The sequence below is a fragment of the Papio anubis genome, chromosome 15 (assembly GCF_008728515.1).
Source record: "Papio anubis isolate 15944 chromosome 15, Panubis1.0, whole genome shotgun sequence".
NCBI classification, from domain to species: Eukaryota; Metazoa; Chordata; class Mammalia; order Primates; family Cercopithecidae; genus Papio; species Papio anubis.
Window position 1 is genome coordinate 10,662,977 of NC_044990.1, and position 14,549 is coordinate 10,677,525.

At 38.4% G+C, this 14,549-nt stretch overlaps 1 protein-coding gene across 1 annotated transcript in view; it reads left to right on the plus strand.

Annotated features, from left to right (window-relative positions):
- The window catches only part of RXFP2 (relaxin family peptide receptor 2), a 212,646-nt gene that overhangs the window by 189,407 nt on the left and 8,690 nt on the right, over nucleotides 1-14,549 (plus strand). Inside the window, exons 14-19 of the mRNA XM_003913736.5 lie at nucleotides 411-482; nucleotides 597-668; nucleotides 3,494-3,565; nucleotides 6,170-6,399; nucleotides 7,074-7,484; nucleotides 11,294-11,512. Of these exons, the coding sequence (XP_003913785.5) occupies nucleotides 411-482; nucleotides 597-668; nucleotides 3,494-3,565; nucleotides 6,170-6,399; nucleotides 7,074-7,484; nucleotides 11,294-11,512 (1,076 nt within the window). The remainder of the gene's footprint in view (nucleotides 1-410; nucleotides 483-596; nucleotides 669-3,493; nucleotides 3,566-6,169; nucleotides 6,400-7,073; nucleotides 7,485-11,293; nucleotides 11,513-14,549) is intronic.

Here is a 14,549-nt window from a genome sequence, read left to right on the forward strand (position 1 = left end):
AAAGATGCAAGACTTGACCTTGAAAAGCGTAGTTGGATAAACAAGAGACCATGTATATGAAGCAAGTAGCAATCACAGAAGCATGAAGAGTAGAAGTGTACAAAGAATACCTAGAGCAGGGGAAATTAACCAAAGCAGATATGAAAGCCAGGCTGGGAATACGTTGGAGAGAGGGTAAAAGGAAATTCCAGATGGGAACTGGATGAGCAAAATGTTGCATGTCTGTAAGTGCTGGAAACCGTATCCATCTGGCTGACTCATAGGGCCCTGTTGTGTAACAAGTTATCAGGTTGGTTAAATTGGATTCATATTTTCTGTTACATCAAAAGGGATGACGATAATTGTGAGGAGTAATAAGTCTGTCATTTTCTTCCAAAGTAATTGCTTTGGGTTTTCATTGTCGTCAACAGGGATCTGTCTGGCAATATGATAATGGAGCTATCACCTCACCTTTTTAAAGACTTGAAGCTTCTACAAAAACTGTAAGTTCTACTTATCATCATAATCAGGTTTAAAGGGCAACATTTTGAGCTTCCGAAATAATAATACCTTCAAACTTCTTTTCCTCTCTCATCTAATGGTAAAAAAAAAAAAAGGAACCTGTCATCCAATCCTCTTATGTATCTTCACAAGAACCAGTTTGAAAGTCTTAAACAACTTCAGTCTCTGTAAGTGAAATATTACAATTATATTGATTATAATTTTAGTGGATGTACTTAGAGACACATTTATTTTTAAATGGGCATTTTGCACATAGGAGCATGCATTTCAGACAATTGTGAATGTCACTGATCCCATCAAGTACATACTGAATGACAAATAAGACTCATTATTTACCATTCAACATGTATGAAGTCCATTTCTGTACTTGAGGAAGTTTTCAAGAATGTCCTTCTTGAAAACTGGGTTCATGTGGCAAAATCTCTTTCTACAGTTTTCACAAAGAATTAAACTTGCAATAGTTTTGTTTCTAAAAGTTTGGTTAAAACAGATTATGTAAGACTTGCCTGCTTTTCCCCTTTGCCCTTTCCTACAAGAATCTACTTGATATTAGTCTACAGTGCATTGTTTTACTTTTAAATAAGTTTTTAAAAAGCTATCCCACAAATATGAACATTCAGAAAATTATGTACAGTATTTTTACATTTCTTTTTTATTTTATTTATTTATTTTTTTTGAGACAGAGTCTTGCTCTGTCACCCAGGCTGGAGTGCAGTGGCCGGATCTCAGCTCACTGCAAGCTCCGCCTCCCGGGTTCACACCATTCTCCTGCCTCAGCCTCCCAAGTAGCGGGGACTACAAGCACCTGCCACCATGCCCAACTAGTTGTTTTTTTGTATTTTTTTAGTAGAGACAGGGTTTTACCGTGTTAGCCAAGATGGTCTCGATCTCCTGACCTCATGATCTGCCCGTCTCGGGCTCCCAAAGTGCTAGGATTACAGGCTTGAGCCACCGTGCCCAGCTACATTTCTACCATAATAAGTTTCAATGGTGTCAAGAACTCTGCCACTTTTCCTTTGAACTTCATGATTTCTTTCCAATGGATGGCAATTGCTGGCTAAAGGTTGTTTGTTTTCACACAGACAGCAGACTACATTGCCTGACTGCAGCCAAAAGTATTTCTTCCTTTACGTCCAAAGACCAATTCTTAATATCATCTTTTATTCTTGCTAGTTTTCTATCTGAAATTAATGCAAGATTTAGGTTTCTCTCTCAGCAGATATTAGTGAGCATCCACTGATGAAAAAGATCTGGTCCCTATTCTTAAGAAGCCATAATATTAAACATATATGTTTATTTTTTAAAATATAAGGACAGACCTGAGGATGTGGACAGCATGATTCTTCCCTTTACTTACCACATACTGCATTTCTGAAAGCCAAAATACCAAGTCACTACATAATGCCTTCCTGAAAGTCAAAGTAGCAACTATTTATTACATACCTTTTTAACTTCATTTCTACTTCGTTTCTTTATTCATTTCTACTTTTTTTCTTTAGGGTCTTTTTTTTTTTTTTTTTTTTTTGAGACAGAGTCTCGCCCTGTCAGGCAGGAGTGCAATGGCGCAAGCTCGACCTTCCCTTCCCAGGTTCAAGCGATTCTCCTGCCTCAGTCTCCCAAGTAGCTGGGATTACAGGCAAACGCCGCCATGCCAGGCTACTTTTTTTGTATTTTAGTAGAGACAGGGTTTCATTGTGTTGCCCAGGCTGGTCTCAAGCTCCTGAGCTCAGGCGATCCACCTGCCTCGGCCTCCCAAAGTGCTAGGATTACAGGCGTGAGCCACCGCACCTGCCCGTTCTTTCTTTTTTTACCTAAGATTCATTTACCCATTTATTTCACAAACATGTCTTAGCCATCGACTTACAAAAAGCACTGTCTTAGCACTCGGGGTACAGTGGCCTCTGCTCTTTAGGATGTTATAGGTTATTAATCAAATAATCACAGAATCCACATAAAGCTAAAACTGTATAAGTCAAGGAGAAAGCCAGAGAGGGGAAAAAAAAAAAAAAAAGAAGAAGAAGGAAAATTAAACCTTTAGAAAGGGCTTAGAGTCTCCTGCTGGAGGGGCCATGCAATTACTCAGTCGTATAACAGCTCTCCCAGATTTCGTTTCTGACTTCTAAAAAGCAAGGACTCCTTGGGCAAAGGAAAACTCAGAACCATGTTGAGAAATCCTTATTCGGATTAGTTAAAAAGAAACCAAGTGAGAATCAGACATATTTTAAAACAAACATTAAAAGCAAAAGGCCTCTGTCTTTTTAGATTGTCCTCTCTCCAGCTGCTTCCTGAGAACATGGTAGCTCTTAATTCATACCACCCTAAAGAGATCTTCAAAGTGTCCACACTTGTAGCAGCAAGCATTGAGGTCAACTAAGAGAACAGAAGTGACCCTTGGATCCCTTTGAGGACATTTTATGGGGCCTGAAGGATTTAAAGGAATTTAATTAAATTTAACTTAAATTTAATTAAAGGAATTCTAAGACATACCACTGGTGTCTTAGCAACTTCTGAATTGGAGTTCCTCTTGCTACCTTCATGGTTTTCCATCCTAAAGACACATAGGCCAGGAAGAAATGATCATATTTAAATCCAGATTCTCAAAAAACTCACTTCAGTGACACTCTCAGGTTGGAAATATCATCTCCTGAATGAAACCCTCTAATTCCTATGGCATTACTTATATTAATAAAATCAAACTAAAGAGCCAACGTCATAATCACACAAATCACCACTGTCATCCTTAAATCAAAGAAATGAATGAATGTGTTGTATAAGAACATAATTCTGCGTGTGAAGTGACACAATCAGTACCAAACTACAGGAGGCATAAATAGAAACAGCCATTTTCTAAGACAGTGTACTGTAAAACTTTCATCCTCATTTGCCTTGGTAACATAAGATCTTGAAGCATTATTTTTCGGATATGATGAAGAATGCGATTATTAAAGCGTTTCAGCTCAACACCATTAAACGTATTGTGTGTATTTTCCAGAGACCTGGAAAGGATAGAGATTCCAAATATAAACACACGAATGTTTCAACCCATGAAGAATCTTTCTCACATGTATGTATGTATAAAAAATGGAGGAGGAAGCATGGTAAAATGTTTCAAATTATCTCCTGTAAACTGTCTAATGTATCACTGCAATGTGTTTCTATGCAACAAAAGTCGTTTTATTGAGAACTTTTTAATTTTGTCACCTTTGGTCCCTGTTCAAATAGAGTTCAATATTATGATGTGCCGACATGAATGACCCTTCTCTCTGGAAACACGCTGTTTATCCAATTGAGGTCCAATAAGAGATCAGGGTACCAGAATGCCACATATTACACAAGATGAAGTCACTGGCTAAATGGTACTCAGGCGACCTGGAAACATTAATTCACCTCACATGAATGAGCAGTCGGCTGCTCTAAGATTTGAGCCCTTAGGAAGAAAGGTGCTATATAAATTCCAGGTGTTGTTACTGTTACTAAGTGCACTACAAAATGGAGGTAATTAATCTTTATAGTAGTTTTTGATAAGTCACTTTAGTATATTTGGCTAAAGTGCACTGTGTAAGTTGTGTGAATATATGTGTTCATAATTATTTCTTTATCAACTGTGTAATCTGTGTGTTCATGATTTCAAAAATTAACCACTGTTATCTACAAAAATAGGGAGGATTCAATGTAAGATTACAAGTTGGGTGCAGCAAGTGGATGAAATGGTTGCTGTGAAGGTGCTCTTTTGGGAGAACATTTTGTTTATGTCTGTGCAGTAGGTGTGATTACTAAAAGACAAGTGTTTGATGCATTTCCACATGGTTTTGTTCTTTTTCTTTTGTGGCACTATTAGATAAATATTTAATGAGGATATCATTTCCTTGTTGTAGGCAGAATATGAGGTCTTCTTAGAATAGAGAAATGCAACCTATTTAGAACTTGATGGAGAAACTGCTGTGTTAAATATAGACCTCAGGCCAAGGTCAAGAAGGGCTCAACAATTAAGAGAAAACACATTAGCTGAGTTACTTCCCTACTAAGTAACCTACTTACTTTGCTTTCATATTCCTTGTCCTTTATTTATTGAAACATCCCCACCTCGTCACCCCCATCCCTTTCACCTGGCAACAAGTAGTGTGGTCACAGCGCAAGGTGGCCCTGAACCTATCTGAAGATAGCAGACATAATGGAATCCTAAAAGGACCAAGAAGTCAAGCCAAGTGTGTGCCAGGAACTCCAGGGAAGGAGAAGAAAAGAGTTTGTTATAGGTCAGGTTCCTTTAATTGGATGCCAGATATTAGGAAGCTGAATTGTAAGCTACTTGAAGGCAAGAATTGCCTCCTGTTTCTCTTCCTGATACACCCAGTGCTAAATTATTCATCATCCACTTGCTGATCCAAGTAGTATTTGTTGAGTACCTACATGTGCCAGGCACTGCTTTAGACACCAGGGACACAATGATGAACAAAAGAGAGGATGTCTGTGCCTGAGAGCTTCCATTTAGCTTTGGGAACCAGAGAGTAAAGGAGCAAGCGAGTAAATAGTCAATAAGTGCTACAAATTTAAATAAAGCAATGTAAGGAATAGAAGGAGGATTGAGGATTACCACTGAGGTGGGGTGGATGGAAGATGGAATGAAGTGACATTTGAGCAGACCTGAGCGGAGGTGGAAAGCAGCCCTGGCAGTATCCAGGGGAAGAATCTTCCAGGCAGCGGCTTAAGCAAAAGCAAAGCTCTGAGTACGGCATGAGCATGGCTTGTCTGAGGGTGTGTGTCTGGGTGGCGTAAGCATTGCAGGGTAAGAGGCGAGGTGGTGCAGGCAGTCAGGGGTCTGACGCCAGGCTGCCTTGGTCTAGAAACTGAATTGAGAAATGACAAAAAAATGAATTAGACTGACAGCAAAGAGCAGAAAAGTGAACTGAAAGAAGTAGCAAACAAATAAAAACAGAATAAGTTTTATGAGAGAAAATTCTAAACACACAGGTTTGAGGGATGGCGACAGCCAAATGACCTCACCAATTCCAGCACTTCCAGATGCCTTGTGCCCAGATCCCAACTCCACTGACCACAAACAAACTTATTTTCCCATAGAAATTAAGTCCTTCCAGACCCTCGTAAGAAATCTGTGTTTAAGGCAGCTGCTTCTCTTCCCAGATCCAGTGAGAATGCATTTTCCTAGTGTCAGAGGTCCTCCCTTCCTGCCAGTGTCAGGGAAGAGGGGGCTAGTTAAAGTGAGTAGACCTTGGTGTTTAAAACTCAGGACAAGACAGAAATGTTCTAGGTGAGTGACAACAGGCTTTTCCCATCCCAAGCCCAAGCCCCTGAAAGTTTGCTGGAGATCACTTTGACAATGATAATCCACTTTTCATAATACCTTACAGAATAATCAATAAACCAATGTGACCAGGGAACACAGAGCCCCTGAGATTTCAAATTTTCATGTCCTCCCGAACTCTCCTCATCCAAGTTACTGAATTCCCATGTCCTTTAGGTTCCTCCTCTTTAAAAGGATACTGCCTCGTATTTCATGAAGAACTCTTTAATTACATAAACACTACTAAACAAAAATAAACAAACCTAGTGAAGTTGTATACCTAGCATGGAGTTGCAGCCCCGATAGGATTGCAACTGTAGTTTCTGTATCATTGCTGCAAAGTGACACTTTTTTTCCCTTTGACTTTAGTTATTTCAAAAACTTTCGATACTGCTCCTATGCTCCCCATGTCCGAATATGTATGCCCTTGACGGACGGCATTTCTTCATTTGAGGACCTCTTGGCTAACAATATCCTCAGAATATTTGTCTGGGTTATAGCTTTCATTACCTGCTTTGGAAATCTTTTTGTCATTGGCATGAGATCTTTCATTAAAGCTGAAAATACAACTCACGCTATGTCCATCAAAATCCTTTGTTGTAAGTATGTTTCCAATATAGGTAGATTTAGGGTATCTTCTGTGAGCTGTGCGCTAGACGTGTGTATTATATATATATACACACACACACACACACACATTTATTGGCTTTTAACAAATGGCATTTAATGTGAATTATACATCCTGGGCACATTTTTTTTTCTAAATATAAAAGTTCTGGCTCTTTGTGGCTTTTTTTAGGTTGCACGACCTTACAGTGGCCTGCTCTCAGGAATATGTCTTGGGAATGCGCTAATAGGGAACCAATGAGTCAAGTGACAGATTATAAAGTTTTGTGGGTGATAAAACTAAGGTCAACTTCAATTACAATGATACCTATGCTCATTAAGCCCAGAAAATTATTCCCTTTATTAACTATGAAGATAATATAAGTTAACTGTTTAACAACTAATCCTTCCTCCTTCCAGAAAATTCCTGTTCCCATTTTTTTAAACTACAAAATAAAAACATAGTGTAGTACTTTAGAAATATGACAGATTTTTAAGTCCACTAGCTTCTTGGTACTCTGGTAGATGTTTACATTAGTTCATTTGATATCAGATGAAGGGAACTAGATCTAATTAGACAATTAAAATGCTGGAAATAGACTTAATCAGAAAACTAAAACAGAGGCATTGGAAACTGATGACATACACTGTTTCGATTCTTTCACAGGTGCTGACTGCCTGATGGGTGTTTACTTGTTCTTTGTTGGCTTTTTTGATCTAAAATACCGAGGGCAGTATCAGAAGTATGCCTTGCTGTGGATGGAGAGCGTGCAGTGCCGCCTCATGGGGTTCCTGGCCATGCTGTCCACCGAAGTCTCTGTCCTGCTACTGACCTACTTGACTTTGGAGAAGTTCCTGGTCATTGTCTTCCCCTTCAATAACATTCGGCCTGGAAAACGGCAGACCTCAGTCATCCTCATTTGCATCTGGATGGCAGGATTTTTAATAGCTGTAATTCCATTTTGGAATGAGGAGTATTTTGGAAACTTTTATGGGAAAAATGGAGTATGTTTCCCACTTTATTATGACCAAACAGAAGATGTTGGAAGTAAAGGGTATTCTCTTGGAATTTTTCTAGGTAAATTATATTTTTTCATTTCCTGGAAAAACATAATTTTGCTAGAAATACTTTAAATTTCAGCAAAGGTGGATTTGTTTGTTTCAGAAAGTGAGGTAATATAGTCAAGACTGTGTCCTTCTTTAAAAAAAAGTTTTTACTATTGCATTTATTGACGTTTTTATTAAACTTTTTATTAGACAATATTTAGTGTGGAAAATAAAGACATACTACCAGGATCTCTGGATTATCTTTTTATTATCCATAAGATCCTCTGATTTCATGTTTATATGAAATGACTATAAGCTGGAGGAATTCCAGTTTAGTGCCTCGTCCTATAAACCTACCAAGTTATTTAAACTCTTTTTTTTACAATCTAGTTATGAGTTAAATAAATAATAATAAAACTCAGGAAACTGACAAGTAAGAGATACCTGAATGGAAATACCAGGAAGGTTTATTGCCTTTGTTAAATGCTGCTCTTGAGTCAGCGATGTAAGGATGCTTAATAAAGCTATTTTCTTTCCAGTTCTCTCAGTTCCTCCTAATATTTGGAAAAGAAGATCCTGTGTTCTTTATAAATGAAAGACAAGTTTAGCCCTTTAAAGTTAAAAACACTATTTTTCTATTTTCTAATATGTATCCCTCCTGCTTAAAATTAAGGCTTTTCCCATGTCCTCTCTTTGGGGTGATCTTCTTTTGACTCTCCTAATCTTTTCTTCCCATCCAAGGAACCAACAAGCTCTCCTGTCCTTTCTTTTTCTTCAAACTTTGCTTTTGCTGCTGTTCCTTCCAGTCTCTACCCACTGCTATTGCCTTAGTTAGACACCTTACTACCTCAACCCTGAATTATTACCTTAGCCCTTACTGGTCTCGTAACCTCTGGGGTCTTCCCCTTCCTCTCATTTATCTATTCACTACCATTGTTATATTCTCTATCAAAAGGACTGTGTACACCTCCACTCAGAGACCTTCAATGACTCCCTAGTACTATCAAGGTCAAGTTTAAATTAGTCACTTAGAACTCCTCATGACATGACCCTAACCATCATGCCCAGTTCTTCTCCATCTACTCCTCTTCCTCCTCTGAAAAACAAAATATTTAGTTTACTCCATTTTAGTAATACCCATCACACACTACCCTATTTGGTAGTTATTTGGTTATAGATATGTCATTCCCAGGATCCAGAGTATTATAGGCTGTTCTTTGTATTTCCTTATCATTCATTTCCTCATTACTCCTAACATAGGTGCCCTTAATAGAGACTCTCCCTGAAACACACCACACACACACACACACACACACACACACACACACACACACCATGACATGCATTGTTTCAACAGGCATTTATTCAGCACTTACTATAGGCTGTGAACTATATACTATATTGGGTACTGGAGATACAACAGATCCAGCCTCAAAGGCCTTACAGACCACAGAGGAGGAGGCAGACAAGTCAACACGTTCTCACATCACACACAGGCTGATAAATGCCATGACGGAAGAGTACAGAATGTTCTAGGAGCCCCAGATCTGAGGAACAGGGAAGGCTTCCCAAAAGAAATGAATTCAAACCGAGGCCCAAAGGATGAGGAGGCATTAGCCAAGTGAAGGCAGAGGAGGGTGAGGTGGGGTCTGTGTTCCAGGAACACATAGTGGATTCCCAGGCCCAAAGCCAGGAAACAGAGTAAGATGAAGGGCTGAAGAAACTCATTTTGGTGGAGCATACCATGCGGGCATGGAGCTCGGCCCAAAGGGGTTAAGTATCTGGGATATATTCCAGATAGATAAAGAGATAGTCACAAACACACACACACATACACACACACACACACAAAATCATCATCATCAATTTGTATATGAGAGGAAGAGTCCTAGAGCTCTAAAGTACAATTTTTTTTTCTGTTTGAAGAATATAAGAATACATAATTTTTAATTAATTTTTATTTGAAAATAGTTTTCATTTTAGGAAAGGTGCAGAGATAGTACAATTTTCCACATATGCCCCATCAGCTTTCCCCTATTGTTAATATATTTCTTATATTACTATCGTGCATTCAGAGCATACACTTTTTTTTTTTTTTGAGACACTCTCACCCTGTCTCCCAGGCTGGAGTGCAGTGGTGCCATCTCGGCTCACTGCAACCTCCGTCTCCTGGGTTCAAGCAATGCTCTTGCCTCAGACTCCCAAGTACCTGGGATTACACGTGCCCACCACTATGCCCAGCTAATTTTTGTATTTTTAGTGGAGTCCAAGTTTCACCATGTTGACCAGGCTGGTCTCAAACTCCTGACCTCAAGCAATCCACCCACCTTGGCTTCCCAAAGTGCTGGGATTATAGGTGTGAGCCACCACGCCCAGCCTAGAACATACACTTTTGATCCTTTCTGTAAGTCTGCTATCAGAATTTGGGGCAGGAGAGCATCTTCTAAGAGAGTGACTATTTTTTACACTTAATGAAATTTTTTGAAAAGAGGCCTAAGACAAACCAGTTTTATAAAATTTTACCGTATGGCTTTATACTGCGATTTCATTGAATATGAAATGATTTGGATAAAAATAACAGATCACCTTGAATTTAAAGTATTTTTACTCTAGACTTCACCAATCTTACACACAGTCTAGGTTCAGATTCATATTTTTTAACAACTTTGAAAATATATGCAAGTCTTATGTTCACTGTGAGAAATGAGATGATCACTCAGGATTTCAGCGACAGCAAGAATAAAGCAAACCTGAGTCACTAAGAAGTCAGCATGAAAGGGAACAGCGATGTTGGGTGGGAATCTTGTGCATACATTTGGGCCCAAAAGAGTAATTCACATAGCTGAATTTTTAACTTTTTTCTTATTGTTTATTATAAAATTAGTCTAAAGTTTCTGAACCATAGTAGTTTAAATTACTGTAAGAAACATGAAGAAAAATAAACAAAAATACATTTTTGTTCTATGTATTATTCTTAAGACCAAAAACATTAGGAATAATGTTTCTCAGACAATTATATTCATGATAAATTCCAAGGTTATTTTATTCATTTTTTAAAATTATTTTTATTCTTTTATTATTCATGTTTATAGGATAATAAAGTGGGGTTGTTTTGATTTTTTGAGATGTGCATAAGATTACATCAATCTCTTAACGTTTGAATTTGCAGAGAGCGAAAAACAAAAATAGCTTCTTTTCACGCTTTAAAAGAGCTAGAGATTACTTCATGATACGCCTAGATCTGAATTTTAGAAGTCTATAATTCCTCATAAGGGTTTATGTATTTGAAATCTCTTTTTCATCTGGCCAACCCAATGTCTTTGTTTTTATTTCCTTGAACCTGGGTTTTACCTAATACCATGGGGCTTATATAAAAGAAGGCTTCCCAGCAGGGCCGTGGAAGAGGCACTGTATTTAACATCTAAGTACAGGTTAAGCATTTGTAACTGAAAATCCAAACTTTGAAATGCTCTAAAATATGGAACTTTTTGAGTGTCAACATGATGCCACAAGTGGAAAAATTCAACACCTGAAGCTTTTGCTTTCTGATGGTTCAAAGTATACAAACTTTGTTTCATGCACAAAATTATTTAAAATATTGTACAAAATTACTTTCAGACTATGTATATAAGATGTATATGAAACATAAATAAATTTTGTGTTTAGACTTGGGAACCATTTCCAAGATATATCATTATGAATGTGCAAATATTCCAAAATCCAAAATCCAAAACATTTCTGGTTTCAAACATTTTCGATAAGGGATACTCAACCTGTACCACAGTAATTTTACTGTTGACTTTTATGCCTGAGATGTTAAAAGTGTGCTTTTCCCAACAGGTGTGAACTTGCTGGCTTTTCTCATCATTGTGTTTTCCTATATTACTATGTTCTGTTCCATTCAAAAAACCGCCTTGCAGACCACAGAAGTAAGGAATCATTTTGGAAGAGAGGTGGCTGTTGCAAATCGTTTCTTTTTTATAGTGTTCTCTGATGCCATCTGCTGGATTCCTGTATTTGTAATTAAAATCCTTTCCCTCTTCCGGGTGGAAATACCAGGTCAGTCTCTTCTATCATTCCCAAGTATAATACATAGTGCCTTCTTACGTCCTTCTTTTGACAAGCCCAGAGTCTAAGACACATAGTTAATTATCCATAAAAACTTTTAATTTCAATACAAAGAGTTATTTCCCTCCATGTTTTATAATCAGTAGTATAAAATAGAAACTGAGTAGTGGTGCAGTTCAACTAGGAATAATAAAAAGCAGGAGCTACAGAGAAAATAAGTCTGAATATCTTGCTTCCACCCAAGCAAGACATTGGTTCTTCACTAGGAGTATGCATAAAAAAATCAAAATATACATGCCCAGGTTCCACCCGGGACTGTTTTGTCTCTAAAAGCTAAGACCTATAGACGGATGTTATGTAAAAATTCCCCTGTAATTCTGATGCACACACATCTGGCTAGAACCACCATTCTATTCCATGGTCCTAGCCATAAAATGTCGTGCTGGGCTCTGTGGAGCATGAGATATTTCCTGAAAGAGTCTCTTCCAAAAGACCAAGTTCCCTGAACACACCCCTACTTCAACCAGAGAAAATCACCTTTCCTTAGCAGAATTTCATCTGAATCCCCTTCTGGGATCTAGAGATCACAGCTATTTAGGGACCACCATCCAGGGCTTTAACCTAACTCTCAGTAAAGTACCTTGGAATCATCATCAACCTACTGTTCCAGCCTATAGCAGAGCTACTTGGGAGTTGATCCAAGACAGTAATTGTGTCTTATACATCTTGACTCCTCAGTGCCAAGCAGGATGCCTGATACTTTGATAGCCCTGATGAAAGAGTGATGAATGCACAGATGATAAACAGCTGTAACAACCTATGTCCCTCCTGTGCAGTCAGTTGTGAGGCTGTGTCAAATGTTTTGCTGCAAAATACCACATAACATTCACAACATCCTCTTAACCTATCAGTTCTGTCTCCACAAGGCACAGATGTTCCTCAGGCCGTGTAGGATATGAAAGTGAAAATTACAAAGGAGATCAGGTCAGGGCTGAATACTTGGAAACCTTTGCTGGGTGGTGAGACAAGAAGCCATAAGAGGGCTTTGTGGGAGGTCATGTGGGGACAGCCAGTTGCATGTGAAGAACAGAGTTAATTAAATGTAATAGTCACAGTTGTTCACTTGATGAACAGCCTCCAATCTATTACTGCTACCTGCACATCTCAATTTTACACCCTAACCTTTCAAATTCAGCAGGACAAAAGTGTCTGTTGGTCTCCATTGCTCATAGAATAAAGTCCAAGTGCTGGGGTGAGCATTATAATACTTCTTACCTCCCACCCCACCCTCATACACCGTGATCCAGGCCCACTGGAATGACTGGGCTTTGTTTTTTTGTTTGTTTGTTTTTGTTTTTTTATTATGATGATGTCATTATTGAGCACTTATTTTATTTATTTATTTATTTTTTAAATTATACTTTAAGTTCTAGGGTACATGTGCACAATGTGCAGGTTATATATGTATACATGGGCCATGTTGGTGTGCTGCACCCATTAACTCGTCATTTACATTAGGTGTATGTCCTAATGCTATCCCTCCCTTCCCCCAACAATAGGACCCAGTGTGTGATGATCCCCTTCCTCTGTCCAAGTGATCTCATTGTTCAATTCCCACCTATGAGTGAGAACATGCGGTGTTTGGTTTTCTGTTCTTGCGATAGTTTGCTGAGAATGATGGTTTCCAGCTGCATCCATGTCCCTACAAAGGACATGAACTCATCCTTTTTTATGGCTGCATAGTATTCCATGGTGTATATGTGCCACATTTTCTTAATCCAGTCTGTCACTGATGGACATTTGGGTTGATTCCAAGTCTTTGCTATTGTGAATAGTGCCGCAATAAACATACGTGTGCATGTGTCTTTATAGCAGCATGACTTATAATCCTTTGGGTATATCCCCAGTAATGGGATGGCTGGGTTGAATGGTATTTCTAGTTCTAGATCCTTGAGGAATCACCACACTGTTTTCCACAATGGTTGAACTAGTTTACAGTCCCACCAACAGTGTAAAAGTGTTCCTATTTCTCCACATCCTCTCCAGCACCTGTTGTTTCTTGATTTTTTAATAATTGCCATTCTAACTGGTGTGAGATGGTATCTCATTGTGGTTTTGATTTGCATTTCTCTGATGGCGAGTGATGATGAGCATTTTTTCATGTGTCTGTTGGCTGTATGAATGTCTTCTTTTGAGTGGTGTCTGTTCATATCCTTTGCCCACTTTTTGATGGGGTTGTTTGTTTTTTTCTTGTAAATTTGATTGAGTTATTTATAGGTTCTGGATATTAGCCCTTTGTCAGATGAGTAGATTGCAAAAATTTTCTCCCGTTCTTTAGGTTGCCTGTTCACTCTAATGGTAGTTTCTTTTGCTGTGCAGAAGCTCTTTAGTTTAATTAGATCCCATTTGTCAATTTTGGCTTTTGTTGCTGTTGCTTTTAGTGTTTTAGACATGAAGTCCTTGCCCATGCTTATGTCCTGAATGGTATTACCTAGGTTTTCTTCTAGGGTTTTTATGCTTTTAGGTCTAACATTTAAGTCTCTAATCCATCTTGAATTAATTTTCGTATAAGGAGTAAAGAAAGGATCCAGTTTTGGCTTTCCACTTATGGCTAGCCAATTTTCCCAGCACCATTTATTAAATAGGGAATCCTTTCCCCATTTCTTGTTTTTGTCAGGTTTGTCAAAGATCAGATGGCTATAGATGTGTGGTATTATTTCTGAGGACTCTGTTCTATTCCATTGGTCTATATCTCTGTTTTGGTACCAGTACCATGCTGTTTTGGTTACTGTAGCCTTGTGGTATAGCTTTGTTCTTTTGGCTTAGGATTGTCTTGGCAATGCGGGGTCTTTTATGGTTCCATATGAACTTTAAGCAGTTTTTTCCAATTCTGTGAAGAAAGTCATTGGTAGCTTAATGGGGATGGCATTGAATCTATAAATTACTTTGGGCAGTATGGCCATTTTCACAATGTTGATTCTTCCTATCCATGAGCATGGTATGTTCTTCCATTTGTTTGTGTCCTCTT